The sequence below is a fragment of the Pinus tabuliformis genome, chromosome 2_1, assembly GCF_031772625.1.
Source record: "Pinus tabuliformis cultivar Carrire ecotype Pingquan chromosome 2_1, CPIR1, whole genome shotgun sequence".
Taxonomy (NCBI): domain Eukaryota; kingdom Viridiplantae; phylum Streptophyta; class Pinopsida; order Pinales; family Pinaceae; genus Pinus; species Pinus tabuliformis.
Window position 1 is genome coordinate 980,466,750 of NC_142299.1, and position 17,845 is coordinate 980,484,594.

Below are 17,845 nucleotides of genomic sequence, written 5' to 3' on the forward strand. Positions count from 1 at the left end.
GCAGACCATTGTGACCATACAGACAACATTATGATGCCAAACACATGTCGCTCTATAATACCAAACATGCACTGCTCTATAATGTCGAACAAATATTGCATATGTTGTCATATATATAATGATGTCAAACATACATACTGTGTATCAAAGGAACGTGTCATTCATACATATTGTAGAGCATCGAGATGACATACATACTGTAGAATAATATAGATCGATGCCATATACAAAGAGACTGTGCAATGTTTATGTGTTGAGAGCATACTATATGCTATGTGATGCCCTGAGACCATTTGATGCCAACTACAGAGACATACGACTGTGCAATGCCCATGTGTCGAGATACCATACCATATGTTGTGTGATGCCAAATACAAAGAGACATATGACTGTGTGATGCCTATGCGTCGAGAGACCATACCATATGTTGTGTGATGCCCTGATACCATGCAATGCCAAATACAGAGACATATGATTGTGTGATACCAAATACAGAGACATACGACTGTGCGATGCCAAGAGACCATACCATATGATGTGTGATGCCTTGGGACCATGTGGTGTCAAATACAGAGAGACATATGATTGTGTAATGCCCATGTGTCGAGAGACTATACCATATGTTGTGTGATGCCAAATACAAAGAGATATACGACTGTGTGATGCCCATGTGTCGAGAGACCATACCATATGTTATGTGATGCCCTTTGACCATGTGATGTCAAATACAGAGAGGCATGCCACTGTGTGATGCCCATGCGCTAAGAGACCATAGCATATGTTCTGTGATGCCCTGAGACCATGCGATGCCAAACACAGAGACATACGACTGTGCGATGCCCGTGTGCTGAGAGACCATACCATATGTTGTGCAATGCCCTAAGACCATACATAGCGTAGAGATCGAGTATGTATAGGGATCAAATATATTGCAGAGATCAAAAATAAACCAAGTCAAGATTCTTGTAGCCATTCGTGCAAGAGAGGATGTGAGTCATCAAAATTGAGCCACACTCTTTTGTCATTGCAGAAGTATGATCTTAGAAATACTGTGATCATGCTCATTAACCTCTTTAAATATAAATTTTCTTTCGACCAAAAGATATGACCTTTGTTGAAGCCAACTCAAAATGTTTGGAGGGAATTATTTAAAATTTCCAAATTATCTAAATATAGATTTTTCAAATCTTCATAATCATTTGTCCAAATATTTGTTCTCCTTTTAATAAATACTTATTCAATTAATAATTTTGATCAATAATTTCTTATGGGACACAAGGGGGGGCATTAGAGTCTCTTTTACGGAAATTTGTCCCCAAGTTGCCTACTTTTAACAAAGGTCGAGTTGAACTTTACACCATTTTGCCCACAACCTATTAATAAACAATTCTTCTAAATATATTTACCAAATTGCTTGCCCAAAATTGGTCACATCAATATAATAATGAGAGAGAGTCATGCTGATTTGAACACATCAAATAATAATAGGAGTATCGAAATAATATTTCTTTTGTCCAATTTGAATTCTTTTGGGGCAAGATGGGCTTCTTTTGGGGTAATTGGGTGTCTCATGGGAAAGTCATCCCATAGTTACCCCAATCTTCAATAGGTTGATCATTACGTGTCTTTTCTAAGCCCAAGTTTGTTGCGGCGGGCATCCTTTTCTATGGCAAGGGACTTCCCTTCATCGATATGGGCCTGCTAGACATTTCCCGTGATATGAAAACCATTAACTATGTGCATATTTGCGTCAAGGAAGTGGAACAAGCCAAAATTGTCTTATCTCTCAGGGTCTTTTGGAATGAATGCAAAGATCTTTGCACTTACAATCTCGACAATCTCCCATATAGTGTAGATCTGCCAAAAAACTCCCCCAGTGCTCACTGTCTCGGGTCATATGGAGAGAGGGACAAGGTGAATCGAGAGAAATTCCATATTTTTATTAAGCCCTTAAATGGGAGCTCTTTCATCTTCTGGGTCAAGGGCTTGGATTTAGTGGCAAATCTAAAGAAGAAAATTGAGAAGCAGTTGGGTTATCATGCAAATATACAACACCTTCTCTTTGAAGGAACGCAGCTTCAGGATCCAACTCAGCTACAAAACTATTGTATTTCAAGAAGTCCCACTATATCTCTAAATCCGAGGTTGGGCGGCGGTGCACAGGGATCCAAAAACCTAGGTGGATCTATCTCCTACAATGATGTGGTGCAAGGGAAGGGTTCCAAACCTTTAGATCCACCTCAATACAACCCAGGACCTTACATTGTAGAACAAATGAAACAAGTGCTTGCCATGGAGGTCAATCTACCAGAGACAAACCATCTTTTTTCTGCACTCCAATCTAGCACTGTGATTTGCAGGTTCAACAGCTTCTAGCCTAAATCTGATGCATTACACCAATGGGTCTTCTCAACCTAGACCCCAAACTACGATATTTACTTATGCTCCAAAGGTTTTTTTATTGTTCAATTTGATACTCAGGAAGATCTGGAGAAAGTTCTAAATGATGGGTCGGAAGAGTTGGACTCTTCATCGCCCCATGGTTCCCAAATTTTGATGCCACGACAATGGTGGTATCAACAATGTCGATATGTGTGAAACTACAAAACCTCCCTCTTCCTTTCTAGCACCACAAGGTTCTAGAGGAAATCAAGAACACCTCGTGATCATTCAAAAAGATGTACCTCGAAAGAAAAAAGAAATGGCTAGAATGTGTAAAAATAGACCTTGGCAAAAATAGATCTTCACTACAATATGTGTAGAAATAGACCTTGGCAAAAGGCCTTCCAAATCATATATAGCGAAGACATAAAAATGTTCAGTGGACCCAATTGTTGGATTATTGAAATACGACATTTAGATAACGAATATGTTACTAAATAGAACATTTACAGAACACATGCCCACAAGCAAAAAAGATCCCAAAAAAGAAAAAGAGGCAAACCCGTAAAACAAAAGGATAACAGTTTTTTGATCAGTACCCCTTAGAAGAGGAAGAAGAAGAAACCACAGAGAACCCTACAAACCACGCAAAGGGTGCACCCCAATACAGAATGGCAACACAACCCATATGTAACAGGGCATTGAATAACAAGAGATCCAAGCACCACAACAGCAGAAAAAAGAGGCAGACATCAAAAACGGGGCGGGGGTACAAATAGAGCTCATGTTTATGACGGCTCAAACTTAGACAAAGAACTCCCACCAAAGACAATGAGAACTAATTTGGCAATGGTTCTAGTTGATCCCAATACAAGGGGGTGGTAAAAGGTCCAAAAAAAAAATATGTGATTATTATCACACCTAAATTCGAAAGGTTTTATGTAATTTTTCCAGTTTCTTTTTTTCTTGCTCATAAGCCAAGAGGCTTATCTTACTGAATGCATACATCTACAAAATGTAATTTTGTTCTTTGCTTCAAGTTGAATAAAATTATGGTTTTTTCCCATGGAAAAAAAAATATATCTTTTGCACTCTAGCATGGAAAAAATAATGATCAAAAGTGACTTACTAGTGGAAAAGAGAGAATTGATTGTGAAAAGATCATAACAAACTCATAAATTGATAGACAAAATGTTACAATTGAGGACACTATTTTAATTGTACTTTAAGGTCAAAATTAAGGTTGCAGTGAAATTTTGAACATTGAAATTTTCAAAATTAAGCTTTCTATTAAAGAACTGAATTTATTCCTAATCCAATAAACCCATGACTGGTAAAATTAAATAATTTGTTGTAAATTATTATAGTTTATAAACTTTGTTATAAAATTTACTAATTAAATTATATACCAATACCCAAAAATCCTTTCCCAAACATCTGTAACTGAGTTGCAGAAAACTCATTCCCCACAAATCAAAATTCCTCGAAAATTACTCAAAAACTCCTTTAAAAAAGCTTTTGAGTCAATTGTTATATTGTCTCTTGATCATTTCCCTAGATGTTACCCGATATGGAAACAAGTCATTTCTGACCTAGATGGTGGTGTTCTTGGTTCCCTAACACTTAATTGGGTCATTCAATTCCCACATGACGCTTGCAAAAAATCAAATTGCTGATTGAAAAGGAAGAATAATAATAATATCAATAAAAATCATGGCAGCTTTTTTATTTATAAAAATAATAATAATAATACAAGACAAGTTAATTATCTCCCTACATTTTGGTATCTTTCCTATGTTTTTTAAGCACTTACAATGACTAGCACCCATCAAGCCCAGAATATAAGAATAACAAGTTGAATATTTTGGCAAAAAATAGCCTTAAACTGTGGCAATGTTTATGAAGAATATACATGTTTTGGTTCTCGAGGACTCTTAGGCAACAAGGCTCGGAGCCATTGCAAGGATATACTCATTTTGAGATCAACATGTCACAGGCAAGCACTGAACCCAAATGGGGAGGATAACAACATTCCTCATAACCACCCAAACTACATCCAATTGACAGGTAAGTTGGATTAGAACTTTTCCTTTACAAGAAACTTGTAATAATCATAGTAACACAAAGTTTATCGTGTTCAATTTTTTTTGAGCTAAGCTAGTTTTGTATAACAGATTGTATATTTGGCATATAAAGAGTAAATATATGACTAATTTTGGATACAGTTAATTTCCATTATATCTAAGATCCCCATTCTAATCTTGATGTTTCATCTTGCTCAAACCATCCAGGCAAAGACCAAAGGACCCCTGCCCATCCTAACCTGCCACCCTGCTTCTCAAACCATCTAGCCCAGGCCAAATCCCCCCACTTCCCGGACCTTGTTCTTTTTCATATTGAATAATTTTAATACGAAATCAAATTGACCAAGCAACTATCCGAATTGTTTGACAACTTCAGCCACCCATCACTCTTTTAATTTTCAATACAATACTGTAATCCGTGATACGATTCCGTTTTCTAATATCATTTTATATATCAATAATAACCTAGAGCCTTATCTTGGTTATCATGAACATAAGCATGGGAATTGACAATGGCCACTTGAGAAGAGCACTGTAGAGAGCTAAAATTCTTACAGAAGAAGCTTTAGACATTCTAGACTTCATTATTTGAAGTAAAATATGATCTGCAATCTCCCTAGTGGATGACTTGCATGAGCTTCCACAGTTCAAGTTACTTCATATCCTTAAACAAGATACCTCAAAACTGTCGATGTTGTAGAGTTGTGGTGTCCTTGAAATACCTATAGGGTTCCATCCAATGTTAACTCCAGAAGATATCATTAGCCAATGTTCGATGTTATTCCATCCATGAAAATATATCATCGTAGAAACCATTCAATTTTATTGTTTGTTTACCAAGATGAAGTTGAGACTCTACCTCATAGCAGTAACCTGCAGTTATAGAAAAGATATTATCACAACGTTATGACATACAGTAATACAGGTAAGTTTGTCTTTATTCTTTTAAAACATTCCATGAAGATCATGCTGAATTGAATATTTGTATTTTACATGTGCTAGCACATTGCATGCTTACCAAGTAAACACCTTTGACAAAATTTCCTCTCAAGCTACACAATATCAACGAAAGTATCTTGGAAAATAATAAATATCCCTCAACCACTGCTACACCCTTCGCGAGTGATCGGAGATTCATGTTTCACTGGAAAATATCCCTCAACCACTGCTACACCCTTTGACAATTTTGTTGTCAGCCTGTTCAATTGGGCAGGAGGAATATCAAAATTCAATTCAGTTCGCTTGTTACCAGATATCATTGGACAAATTGCTATTACTAGCTTCTGAACCACTTCCTCTTCCAAAGCCTGTTTGCCAATATCTAGACCAGCATATGCCAAACCTCTAGAATCAATAACAACAGAACATAAGCCACGTTGACTGCAGATATCAAGAACCGAGTCAATTTCTAGCTTCTTCAGGATGACAACTTCCACCCCTTTTTGTCTCAAAAGCATGTCCATAGTTTGACCATTCAATTTTCCAGCAGTCTGCAGATTATCTACGATAGCTTTCTCATCTGCTAAAACCAAGGTTGGAGCAAGGTCAGTGTTGAAAATAAGTGAATCAATAGGAAGGTCAAGTGTCTGAGTAACTACTATTCGAAGTGGCTGCTGAGCCCCAGCTTCAGAAGAAACAACTTTCAGGTTATCATACAGAGTTTGATCTGAAACAATTACACCATCATATTGTTGTAACATTTTAGAGTAGTAGCCCCCTTCTTCAGCTGCACCATCTCCAAGAACATCCAACATGCCACCATCTAGTGACATTGAGCACCTACACGAACAGAAGACATCAATACAGTGAAATGGTAAACAGGACTGTATATTTATGGACCAAAAACAATAGTTGAATTATTATTGCAACATAGACGTCAATCAATTAATAAATACTTCTATTTCTGAAAAGATTTATTTGACATTATCAATGGTTGATATTGCCATATATATTTGAGATTGAAGAACATTTACAACATTTTACACGTTTATAAGTCAAACATTGCATTCACAATAATCTATAACGAAGGAATGAAATTTGACCATATAATAACCTAAACTCAACCATTCAAGATATAGTTGAAGAAGTAGGTATTCTCATGACTCAACCTATTTTATATTGAAGAACATATGTTCATGTAAGATTACTTGTAAATAGGGATATTATGATTCACAATTGTATATGGGCATTGTTACCCACCCAATTGGGTGACCAGCAGGAGAAAGCTTTCTCCCATTCTGTTCAGCTTGCCAGCCAGCAGCCTTATGTGATCTACAGATAGCTAGCCTCAAAGGCCCTCCATATATGCTTTAGTCAATGCTTTGTGACATCTAGCTTAGTTATCAGATGAAGGTGGACCATACATTATAAGGTACATTAATCATTTTGTAATCAAGTGCTTTCATTTAATGTTTAAGGACATATTAGTATGAATCACGAACTAAATTGGATGATTGACCGCTTTCGGTTGTATTCTTGTTCCCATGCTTTACCTTGGTGGTTACCATTTGCTCCTAGTCTAGTGTGACCGTGTCACCTTCTTTGAGGCCTTTGTTTCCATTGTCCACGAGGGGCACAAATAGAAGGCACTGATTGATGGTGCATACCCATGGTGTCCCAATTTTTGGGTTGATTGTTATCTATGACCAGTATGGATTCTCTGATTTCCTCATTCTTGAGTAGGGGTTTGGAAATTTGCCCTCAAAGGATGATGTAGTAGGAAAAAAAGAAAAAGCATGAGCCATAAATATAAATGCAAAATATTGGCTGGGATAAAGAAAGTGTGTGGACAAAAGCCTAGACTGAGCTCTACCCCCTCATTAGCCCTCACCCAGTTCCTAGAAAATGCATGAGAAAATCAAAGGAAAGGAACTTTGATATCCCAGCCCTAATGACCAATGAATTGCTTCATCCTTAAAGGGTAATTAATGCATAAATCAAGCTTGTAGAACAAGCTATGCAAGGAAATGAAAATCATTAAAGAAAGGGCGCAAAAGAAGGGTGGTAAAAATAGGCCTAGGAAAGGGGTAACTCAAGTCCCACGATTGCTCCCTATGGACATTATAACGCTCAAAAATGATGGTATTTCATAACTGATACACAAACAGTGGCATTCTCTATGGAGTAAATGCCCACCATACCATTATTCGCTTGCACCTGCTGATCTATGGGTCGGCCTAGGAATAATTCCAATTTCCTCCTCTTCAGATTGAAAGCACCTAATAGGGCCTTTAAGTGCTTTATATTAGGGCCTTTCGGACCTAAAAGATTTATATGCAGAAATATTTTCATGCATATTTCTAGCGCCAGATTTTTAATTCTCAGAAGTTGTCCAAGTCAACAATGCGAGAAACTGCCCGATCAAGGTCACAAATCAGACCTATACTTGTTTGGGATGGTGGTCCTCAACGACATGTGGGCCTAGTTTCCAGTGAAGGTATTTTGCTCCTTGATCGGAGACTTAATGAAAGTTTTTCTTAAACCTAAAACTAATTATATTTTAATTGCATATATTAAATGAATTTAGTTGATCTAATTCTAACCAGGAGCATGGTTTATCAAGATATGAATTACGTAGGAAAGATTGTTCAAAAAGAGAAATAGTTCATCTATTCTAAAGAGTCTTTATAAAAAAAATTGCAGATAACATATCATTCATGAAAATAGTTAAATGAAGAAATATTACACTACAACATTCATACAGTGTTACTAAATCAACCAATGAAAGAATTATGAATATATCTGATAGTTAACAACAGTGCAACAACAGATCAAATCATGAATAATAAAGATTGGTTGAAAAATAAATAGTTGTAACATTCATCAAGCATACCAAACGAATTGAGTGAATAACAGTACCACACAATGCATTCCAAACACAGATGATCAACATCATTGTTTGCTCTTAATTCTTCAAAAATAGCATTTGTACAATAGTGCACAAACTTTTCTTTAAAAAATGTGAATCCTTTACAACTTGAAGGGATTTCCTAAATACAAATTAAAAATAACTGAAAACACAAATAGTAGTTGTTTTAGCTGAAAAATGAATAACAAAATAATAAAAGATAAATAAAAGGAAAATTTTAAAAAAAATTGTGGGATTTCTTCTAGCGTAGGAGATTTGTTTTTCTCTGATCCTTCCACGTAATCCTTCCATTGAGTATGGATGTTCATGATTCGAAAAATTAATAATGGAGACTGTCTCAACAGAAATTTCACAATCGAAAACTTTTCATTCCACACTCAGCACTTCGCCATGCAACTTCGAGGAGGCATTATTCACGATTTTCATGCAGCTTTGTGATTGAGCAAGCAACTGATTAACCAACTCCATGTCTGACAGGACCGTAAAACAGATGTAAAACAGTAAAGGAGATTTTATTCTGAACCTGTAATTATTTTCCTGAAGTCTTACAAATTTAACTAACAGAACTGTTGAAGGTACCTACCTATGCCCTTGCGTTTGATGATGTCTCCAGCTACTCTGCTACGGTTACCAAAAGACCGAATCCACCCACGCAAACTGCGCAGAACCTGGCTACTTAGTCCAGTAAGCTTCTGAGTTGAAACCGACTGTTCCTCGTGCCCAGAACCTCAAAACAATCCGCGCTCTTCCTGTGGATAATTTTAGTTTATGATCTTCTTCCTCCTTCAGTTCTTTCGTTCTTTACCTTTCCTCCCGGCCCCCTTCTAAACTTTTGCTCGGTGGTTTTATCGGATTTCTTGGCAGTGGCCGCTCTTCCACCAGCAGCCCACTACTTAGTCTCCTGGTGACACCCTTCCATGTCACGTATCATCTCCCATATTTCTTTTAAGGTCACGTATATATATACTTTATGATTTAATAAATTGTCTTTCTTTATGTTTTATGAACGTACTCCTTTTATTATAAAGATTATAAAATTATACTAAGTACCCCTTTTAATTAATTTCTTATATATATATATATATATATATATATATATTTTAATTATTTTATTAATTTATTAATATAATTTTTATTAATAATCTGAAATATATAATTTATATAGCCTTCTTTTAGTATTTACCCATTAATCATGATACATTAAGCAATATGGGTGTTGATGGATGAGTAGAACCTCTATTCGAAGAAGTGTCATGATATTTAGTACTTATAGTTAATTTAGTATATAAATACTAGTGCGGTGTATGCGACACATGCATATGTAGCTATCATATGCATGCATTGTATGCCTACTATTATTCTTGCGTTCTCTATATTTATAGATAGGTCGTTACAATGTCAACTCTATTCAATTCATTGATCAATTCTGCAGCACATTTTCTCTGTTTATATACATTTGCAATACATGAATCTCCTTTAATCATTTCACCCATGAACTGCACTAAGCATATCAAAGTCAATGATCAAACCCATGGCTCCATCAATTAGTGCAACGTAGTCTTTCTGTGTATCTTTAACCAGATTCTAAGAGCATGTGGGATTATGTTTCCAGTTGTCCAATGCAATCCTGGTCTTCAGTATGTCACTCTTAGATATTCTAGACATGTAATTGTTGATTTATGTAGCATCGGATGTGTTCTAGCCACGAAATTTGGTGGAGAGGCTAGAATACATGTATTCTCCAATACCCATAAATCATTTCTGGAAATTCCACCTAGAGACGACTTAATTAGATTATTAATCAGTTTTTAAATATTTCCTAAGTCTAAACTTAGAGAATATGACTAATTAATCAGAATAAATTAAGTCATGGTGAGAATGTCCTAGAAAAGTACATGGATCGATTTCTAGTTAATCCTAGCCATCGATTAAGATTTAATCGTGGTCGTTGAAGTCTCAACGGAGGATTATAAGAAGTCGATGGGGCTTGGAGAAGACACACCAAATCAGTTGAGCATTTGATTTTGCTGGGAAATCGATCTCTAGAGTAGCAGCGTTCAGTTGTCAAAGGTGATTCAGTGAGATCGAAGCAGTGAGAGAGGGGCAGAGATAGTGAGGTCGGAGGAAGCTTTTCCAATTCCGGTAAGTACATTGCAGAGAAGCAGTGATTGCCACAAAGAGGCAGCGCAAAGCCCTCTAGAGGAGATTTCCGTTTTGTTGGGGTGAAGTTGAGACTCAAAGCTATAAGCTAGATAGAGGTTCCAGAGGCCGGGAGAATCAGTTTTCCAAACAGCAGCTGACGAGACAATGAGAGGTGACACAGTTCCAAGCTAGAGGGACGCAGTGACTGTGTAGGTTGACGCAGAGGTAGCAAGGGACGGGTCAGTTTCGAGCTGAGGTCAATGTTGAATCGCCTGTGGAGTGAGGAATTTTCCTCACTAGTTATTTTTGCTAGTTTTCCTCTATTTGGATAGCCAGTTTGGGCATCCATAGTTTGTACTCAGATTTTCACTACTGCATAATATTAAAACCCTCAGTTGCTGCACCAGTTTTCCCGAGTTGGGTTTTTCCGGGGACTTTGTCCAAAAATAACAATGTATTTTGTATGTGTGCATCTATTTCTTCCAGCGTTTTTATTTCTTCTGCAGTATTTTATTTGTGAAGGTTGCAATGTATTTGTTTCGATATTTGCCATAGCACACAACAAATAATTTGTTTAATTAAATTAACAAATAGAAGAATTAACATCAATTGTTGCAATAGGATTCGGGGTTAGCCAAATTTTCACAATAATTTGAAGCCACTTTTGTCTAGATTGCCATGATAGCAATCTATTTAAGTTAGTTTGCACCTATGCATGCTCAATTTCTTTTTCAGTGATTGTATGAGAAAATTTATTCAATAGATTTTGTTGAAACCTGAATAGAATTCAAATTTTGATAAAACTCTTCTTAAACCAGGTTTAGCTACTCATTCACATCAAGGACCTCCTCTTTGAAAAAATTGATATTATTATGAATAAAATATATATAAATAAACAATTAAGTCACCATAATAATTGATTAAATAATAATTAGTACTGAAGAGGCATGCCTAAGGGGACATGACCATTCATGAAGGGTGTTATGAAACCAACTCAAGAAAAATATAGAAAAGATAGATCAACGCCTTAGAATTCAGCCTCTTCGAGGGGCAACCTCCTTCACATTACATAAATGAGCAATTCTTCGATGATTGAAATGACAAAACCTCCTTTCTATATATAGGAGTCTAAGGAGTCACAATATAACCCAGCCGACCTAACAATAATAATATAAAACCACAAAAATAACAATAGAGGGATTCTATGGGGCACAGTAATAAAAATATGGGGACAATAGGGGCACAACAATATTAATAAGGGATACAACTACAATAGTAATGGGGTAATCACTAGTATTATAGGGACCTATCATGCCCCTCTCCTTCAAAAAAGTGTTGTCCTCAACGCTTGGGTAGTTCTGGATGCTTCTGTATAAAATTCTCATCCTCCCATGTGGAATCTTCAGCGGATAAGTTCTTCCACTTGATGAGATACTCCGAAATTGATCGATTTCGTAGCTGTCGAGTTCTTGTTTCTGTGACTGCTTCCGGTTCCAATATAATTTTTCCTTCCTCGTCAAGTTTTGGCAATATTGTTTGAACTGGGAGCTTGTCGCCTATAACCTTCTTTAAACATGAAACATGGAAAACTGGGTGCACTCGAGAAGCTGCAGGAAGCTCCAATTTGTATGCCATAGTACCAATCTTTTGCAACACCTTGTACGGACCATAATACTTTGGTGATAATTTATTATCCTTCTTAGCTTGCTTGAGGGACATTTGTTTATATGGTTGTAGCCGTAGGAATACCCAATCACCTACATCAAAACTTCTTTCGCTGCGATGTTGATCTGCCTGTTGTTTCATTCTATTCTGTGCCAACACGAGGTTATCCTTTAAGAGTTGGAGGACTTGTTGTTGATGTTCGATGTGATGTTCCACTGCTTGAACCTTAGAATTTTCTCTTAAATATGATGTGATGGATGGTGGCTGATATCCATAAAGTGCCATAAATGGGGTCATTTTTGTTGTTGTATGGAAGGAAGTGTTATACCACCATTCAGCCAGAGGCAACCATTTGACCCATTGTGTCTGTTTATCAGATACAAAGCAACGAAGATATCCTTCCAAACATTTGTTTACTATCTCAGTTTGCCCATCAGATTGAGGATGATAAGATGAGCTATGAGCTAACTGAGTACCAAGACAAGAAAATAATTCTGTCCAAAAATTTCCAGTGAAAATGGGATCTCTGTCACTTACAATAATCTTTGGGTTTCCATGTAGCTTTTGAATTGTTTCCATAAATGCAGTAGAAACTGTACTGGCTTTAAATGGATGTGATAATGCACAAAAGTGTGCATACTTGGTAAGTCTGTCAACTACCACCATGATGACACTCTTTCCCTCAGACTTGGGTAAACCTGTGATAAAATCCATTGAAACCTCCTCCCAACGTTGGCTTGGAATGGATAAAGGTTGTAATAGACCCGGGGTCTTAATTGTTTCAACTTTATTTTGTTGGCAAACCAAACATTCTGCCACAAACTTTTGAATATCTGATTTAAGGCCATCCCAAAAAAATTCCTTCTTAACCCTGTGGTAAGTTTTTAAAAATCCTGAGTGCCCTCCTAAGGGAGAAGTGTGCAATTCCATAAGAATCTTTTGTTTGAGTTGGGAATTCTTACAGAGGTATAAGCGATCTTTGTACCATAACGAATCATTTTGCCAGCTAAATGTATCAGATGTACTGGAATCTTGTTGTAACTTTCGAATAAGTGCCCACACTTCTTCATCATTCTTCCATTCCTCCCTTGCTTCATTTATCCAATCTGGTTGGATAATAGAAATGGCGCACAACAATGCTTCCACATCCTCATCCTTTCTTGAGAGTGCATCTGCCACCACATTTTGCTTCCCTTTTTTGTAGATGATTTCAAAGTCATAACCCAACATCTTTGTGACCCACTTTTGTTGCTCTTCAGAGGATAATCTTTGTTCTAAAAAGTATTTAAGGCTATCATGATCCGTTTTTACCTTGAAGTGTCTTCCCATTAGGTAGGGTCGCCATTTCTTAAGTGCATGTAGTATTGCCAACATTTCCTTCTCATAAATAGCTTTGTATAAAAACTTTCCCTTGATTGGACGACTTTCAAAAGCAATGGGTCTTTCATCTTGCATTAAAACAGCACCAATTCCATTTCCTGAAGCATCACATTTCACAATAAAGGTTTTTGTGAAGTCCGGTGTAGCTAAGACCGGTGCTTGGCACATTGCCTCTTTAAGATGTTCGAAGGCCTTTGTTGCTTCTGGAGTCCATGAAAATGCATCTTTCTTCAATAATGTTGTTAGAGGTGCTGCTATTCTCCCATAATTCTTAACAAACTTGCGATAATACCCTGTCAACCCGAGAAATCCTCGCAGATGCTTTATGGATGTGGGGATTTTCCATTCCTTAATGGCTTTAATTTTGCTAGGGTCTACCTTAACTCCTTCATGAGATACAATATGACCCAGATATTCCACCTCTTGTACTCCAAAGAAACATTTGGATCTTTTTGCATATAATTTTTTCTCCTCCAATAGTTGTAGCACCCTGTCAACATGTTCAACATGATCCTTCCAAGACTTGCTGTAGATTAGTATATCATCAAAAAATACTAACACAAATTTTCTAAGGAAGGGTTTGAAAATAGAATTCATCAAACCTTGAAATGTAGAAGGTGCATTGGTAAGGCCAAAAGGCATGACCAAAAATTCATAATGACCCTCATGAGTTCTAAATGTTGTTTCTGGAATGTCTTCAGTCTTCATTCTGATTTGATGATATCCTAAACGAAGATCCAACTTGGTGAAGTAAATTGATCCATGCAATTCATCCAATAATTCATCAATGACAGGAATGGGAAACTTATCTTTAATAGTGAGCTTGTTGAGCTCCCTATAATCCGGACACATGCGCCATGATCCATCCTTCTTGTGCACCAATACTACTGGAGCAGAGAAAGAACTTTGACTAGGTTGAATTATACCAGCCTCTAGCATTTCTGCAACCATACGTTCAATTTCACTCTTTTGGGCATAGGGATATCTGTACGGCCTGATGTTTGGAGGAACACTTCCTGAAATCAGATGAATAGCATGATCATGATCACGAATAGGTGGGAGACCTTTGGGAGTCTCAAATACCTTGGAATGATTGTCCAAGACTTTTTGGAGATCTGGAGAAATAGATGATTCCGATGTGGAAACATCTAGCGAACATAATTGTGCAATTACACCTCTTTGTTCCTTTTTTAGAAGCTTTTTCATACCGTTAGAGCTGATTATCTTTCCCGGTTTCCCTGCAATACCCCTTAATTCAACTTCCTTTCCTTCCGCAGAAAATTTCATGAAAAGTTCTTGAAAATTAAAAGCTATTGTACCCAAGGATTGTAGCCATCAGCACCTCCCATTGGAATGGAAAGCATTGGGCTAGTCAATACATATTCTCCCATGGATAGCTTGATATTATGGCACTTTCCAGAGCAATTTATTGTTCCTCCATTTGCAATCATCACTTGACACTCTGGTGCTGGATATAGGAAGCAATTCAATTCCTTTGCTACTTTACAATGAATAAAATTGTGGGTACTTCCTGAATCAATCAACACTATTACCTTTTTCTTCTTGATTTGTCCTTCTATCTTGATGGTTTGAGGAGTGGTAATTCCCGCCAATGCATTACAAGATATGGTCGGATTCATTTCTTCTTTATCTTGGCTTTGTTCCTGGAGTATATCCTCTTCCTTTGACCTTTCTTGCTCCTTTTCTTCTTCCTCTTCACAATCTATGTAGAATAATTTCTTCTCAGCACACTTATGACCTTTAGTGTATTTGCTATCACAACTGTAACAAAGCCCTTTTGCTCTTTTTTCTTCCAATTGTTGTGGTGTCAACCTTATAGGTTGTGGAAGGCTAGGGGTAACAACACTTCCATCTTTATAGTTGTGACTGGTATGCTTCCTGGTTGCCATAATTTTGCTTTCCATTTTTCTTGCTAACCTAAATGCCTTCTCTAATGAATCAGGTTCCCAAAGGCGAACATCATGTTGGATATTATCCTTTAAAGTCCCTATGAACACATCAATCCTATGCTCCTCTGGAATATTTTTTACCCTTATGTTCAATTTTTGGAACTCCTCAATGTGCTCCATTATTGAACCCTTTTGTTTGAGACTTATCAATTGGCTAAAAAAAGTGTTGTTTTTTGTATCCTCATAATGTGCTGTCAATTCTTCCGTAAAAATTGCCCAAGTGATAATTTGTTTACAAGAGCAAAGCCATTGATACCATACAAACTGATTTGGTTCCAAATATAAAGTTGCAATACGTACCTTTTGTGTGTTTTACACATTATTGAGATCGAAAAATTGCTCCATCTGTAATATCCAGGTTGTGGGATCCTTGCCATCAAACTTCCTCATATCGATTTTTGGAATATGGTGGGTCTTCGATCCAACATTAGAGTCTATGGAATCATGATTAACATTTCTTTTGTTCTCATCATGAGTTTCTTTTACTACCCTTTCACCATTAGTGACCATTTCTTGTAGCAACTTATTCATATTTATCTTCAATTCTTCCATGTCTGTCTTCAAATCTATCTTCAAATCGTCCATCTTAGCTTCCACGTCGTTCATCTTAGCTTCTACGCCTTTCTTTAAACAATCCATCTTAGCTTCTACGCCTTTCTTTAAACCATCCATCTTAGATTTTGTTCCTTGTTGTGCAAGTGACACTTGTTGCACTTGGTCTCGTAATTTTGATATATCATGTTACATTTATTCCTCTTCTTCATGAGTCATGCTAGAGCTTTCAGGTTGCCTACTAGGTGTTTGCATTTTCTTTCCTCGGGGCATCAATTACCGATAATAATGCTTTACTATGCCCTTTGAATTCCTTCAAACTAATTTTTCAAACCAAGCTTATGCAAAAATTTTAAAAAAAACTACACACCTTTTTTCACTTTGTAGGAGCCTGATATTGAATCTGATGTATCTCTGTAATTTCGGATCATCCAATTCTGAAATTGCGACCTGTAGTAGCCCTCTGTGTCCTCTTTCCAATGCCACCAGTCTGATCCAAATTGGATTCTCCAAGAAAGAGTTATGCACAATCTCCCACAGTGACCTGATTATAGACTAGTTCAGTAGAGCGAACTTGTACGACGTGCCACGAGTCACTGTTTTGACTTTTGGCTCTGAAAAATATATACAAGAAACTACAGTCCGTCCTCTTTCTGTACCTTCTTACGAAATTTCAATCCAATGCTCAGAAAGAAAGTTATGATGATTTTCCCCAGGTCACCTGTTTGGAATGTAATTCAGGAGTCTGCAAAAAGACCAACTTCCTCAGATCATATCTCCGCAAATATAGCGCGAAAAGCTTTGAAATTCGGACCCGAGATTCAGCGTAATTTCTTCTCAAATGGGGTTTTTTTTTAACTTCTGAAACATCGCAGAAAAAAAGTTATAGCGAAAATGCCACGATGACCTGTTTGGAGCAGCGAAACCCTAGAATCCAAAGCTCTGATACCAAATGTTATGAAACCAGCTCAAGAAAAAAATAGAAAAGATAGATCAACGCCTTAGAACTCAACCTCTTCGAGGGGGCAACCTCCTTTACATTACATAAATGAGCAATTCTTCGATGATTGAAATGACAAAACCTCATTTCTATATATAGGAGTCTAAGGAGTCACAATATAACTCAGCCGACCTAACAATAATAATATAAAGCCACAAAAATAACAATAGAGGGATTCTATGGGGCACGGCATAAAAATATGGGGACAATAGAGGCACAACAATATTAATAAGGGATACAACTACAATAGTAATGGGGTAATCACTAGTATTATAGGGACCTATCAAAGGGGCACCTGCCTAAGTATATAAGTGGGCCCTCATTTGTAACAATCATATCGCATATCAACTATTTTATACACTATATATATATATATATATATATATATATATATTTCTTATCCTCAATGGATGTCTTCGTGTACCAAGTGTTCTAAAGATTATTGCAGAGTACAAACTTTGTTCGTTACATTGGTATTAGAGCTGAATATGCAAACTTTGTTCATAACATTTGTATTAGAGCACAAACTAACTTTGTTCGTAACAGATATCAACATTGCTCTTCTGCAACTCCTTTATATGTAGTTCCAAATTAGCAATATGAGCATATTTTTCAACTGCAAAGCTCATGGATGCCTGCTGAACATTTTGGATTTCGAGTGTTAACTCATTCTTTAAGTCTTCAAGGTCCTTTCGATGTTGTTGCAATACATGAATCTCCTTTAATGATTCCACCCATGAACTAGACCTATGTTGCGGGGGAGCGCCCCCCCCCCCCCCCGATCCCGCTCCCAATTTGCACT

At 36.9% G+C, this 17,845-nt stretch overlaps 1 protein-coding gene across 2 annotated transcripts in view; it reads right to left on the reverse strand.

Annotated features, from left to right (window-relative positions):
* Nucleotides 1-4,672: 4,672 nt before the first annotated feature.
* The window catches only part of LOC149203914 (riboflavin biosynthesis protein PYRD, chloroplastic-like), a 68,932-nt gene continuing 55,759 nt past the window's right edge, over nt 4,673-17,845 (reverse strand). Inside the window, exons 3-4 of one of the 2 annotated variants that reach the window (XR_016253985.1) lie at nt 5,485-6,245; nt 4,673-5,339 (exon numbers count right to left, since the gene is read on the reverse strand). Coding sequence is in view for 1 of the 2 variants with exons in the window: in XM_089403613.1 (XP_089259739.1) it covers nt 5,564-6,245 (682 nt within the window). In the remaining variant the exon portion in view is untranslated. Of the gene's footprint in view, nt 5,340-5,365; nt 6,246-17,845 lie in introns of those variants that run through there. The other variant, XM_089403613.1, reaches the window with a different exon arrangement.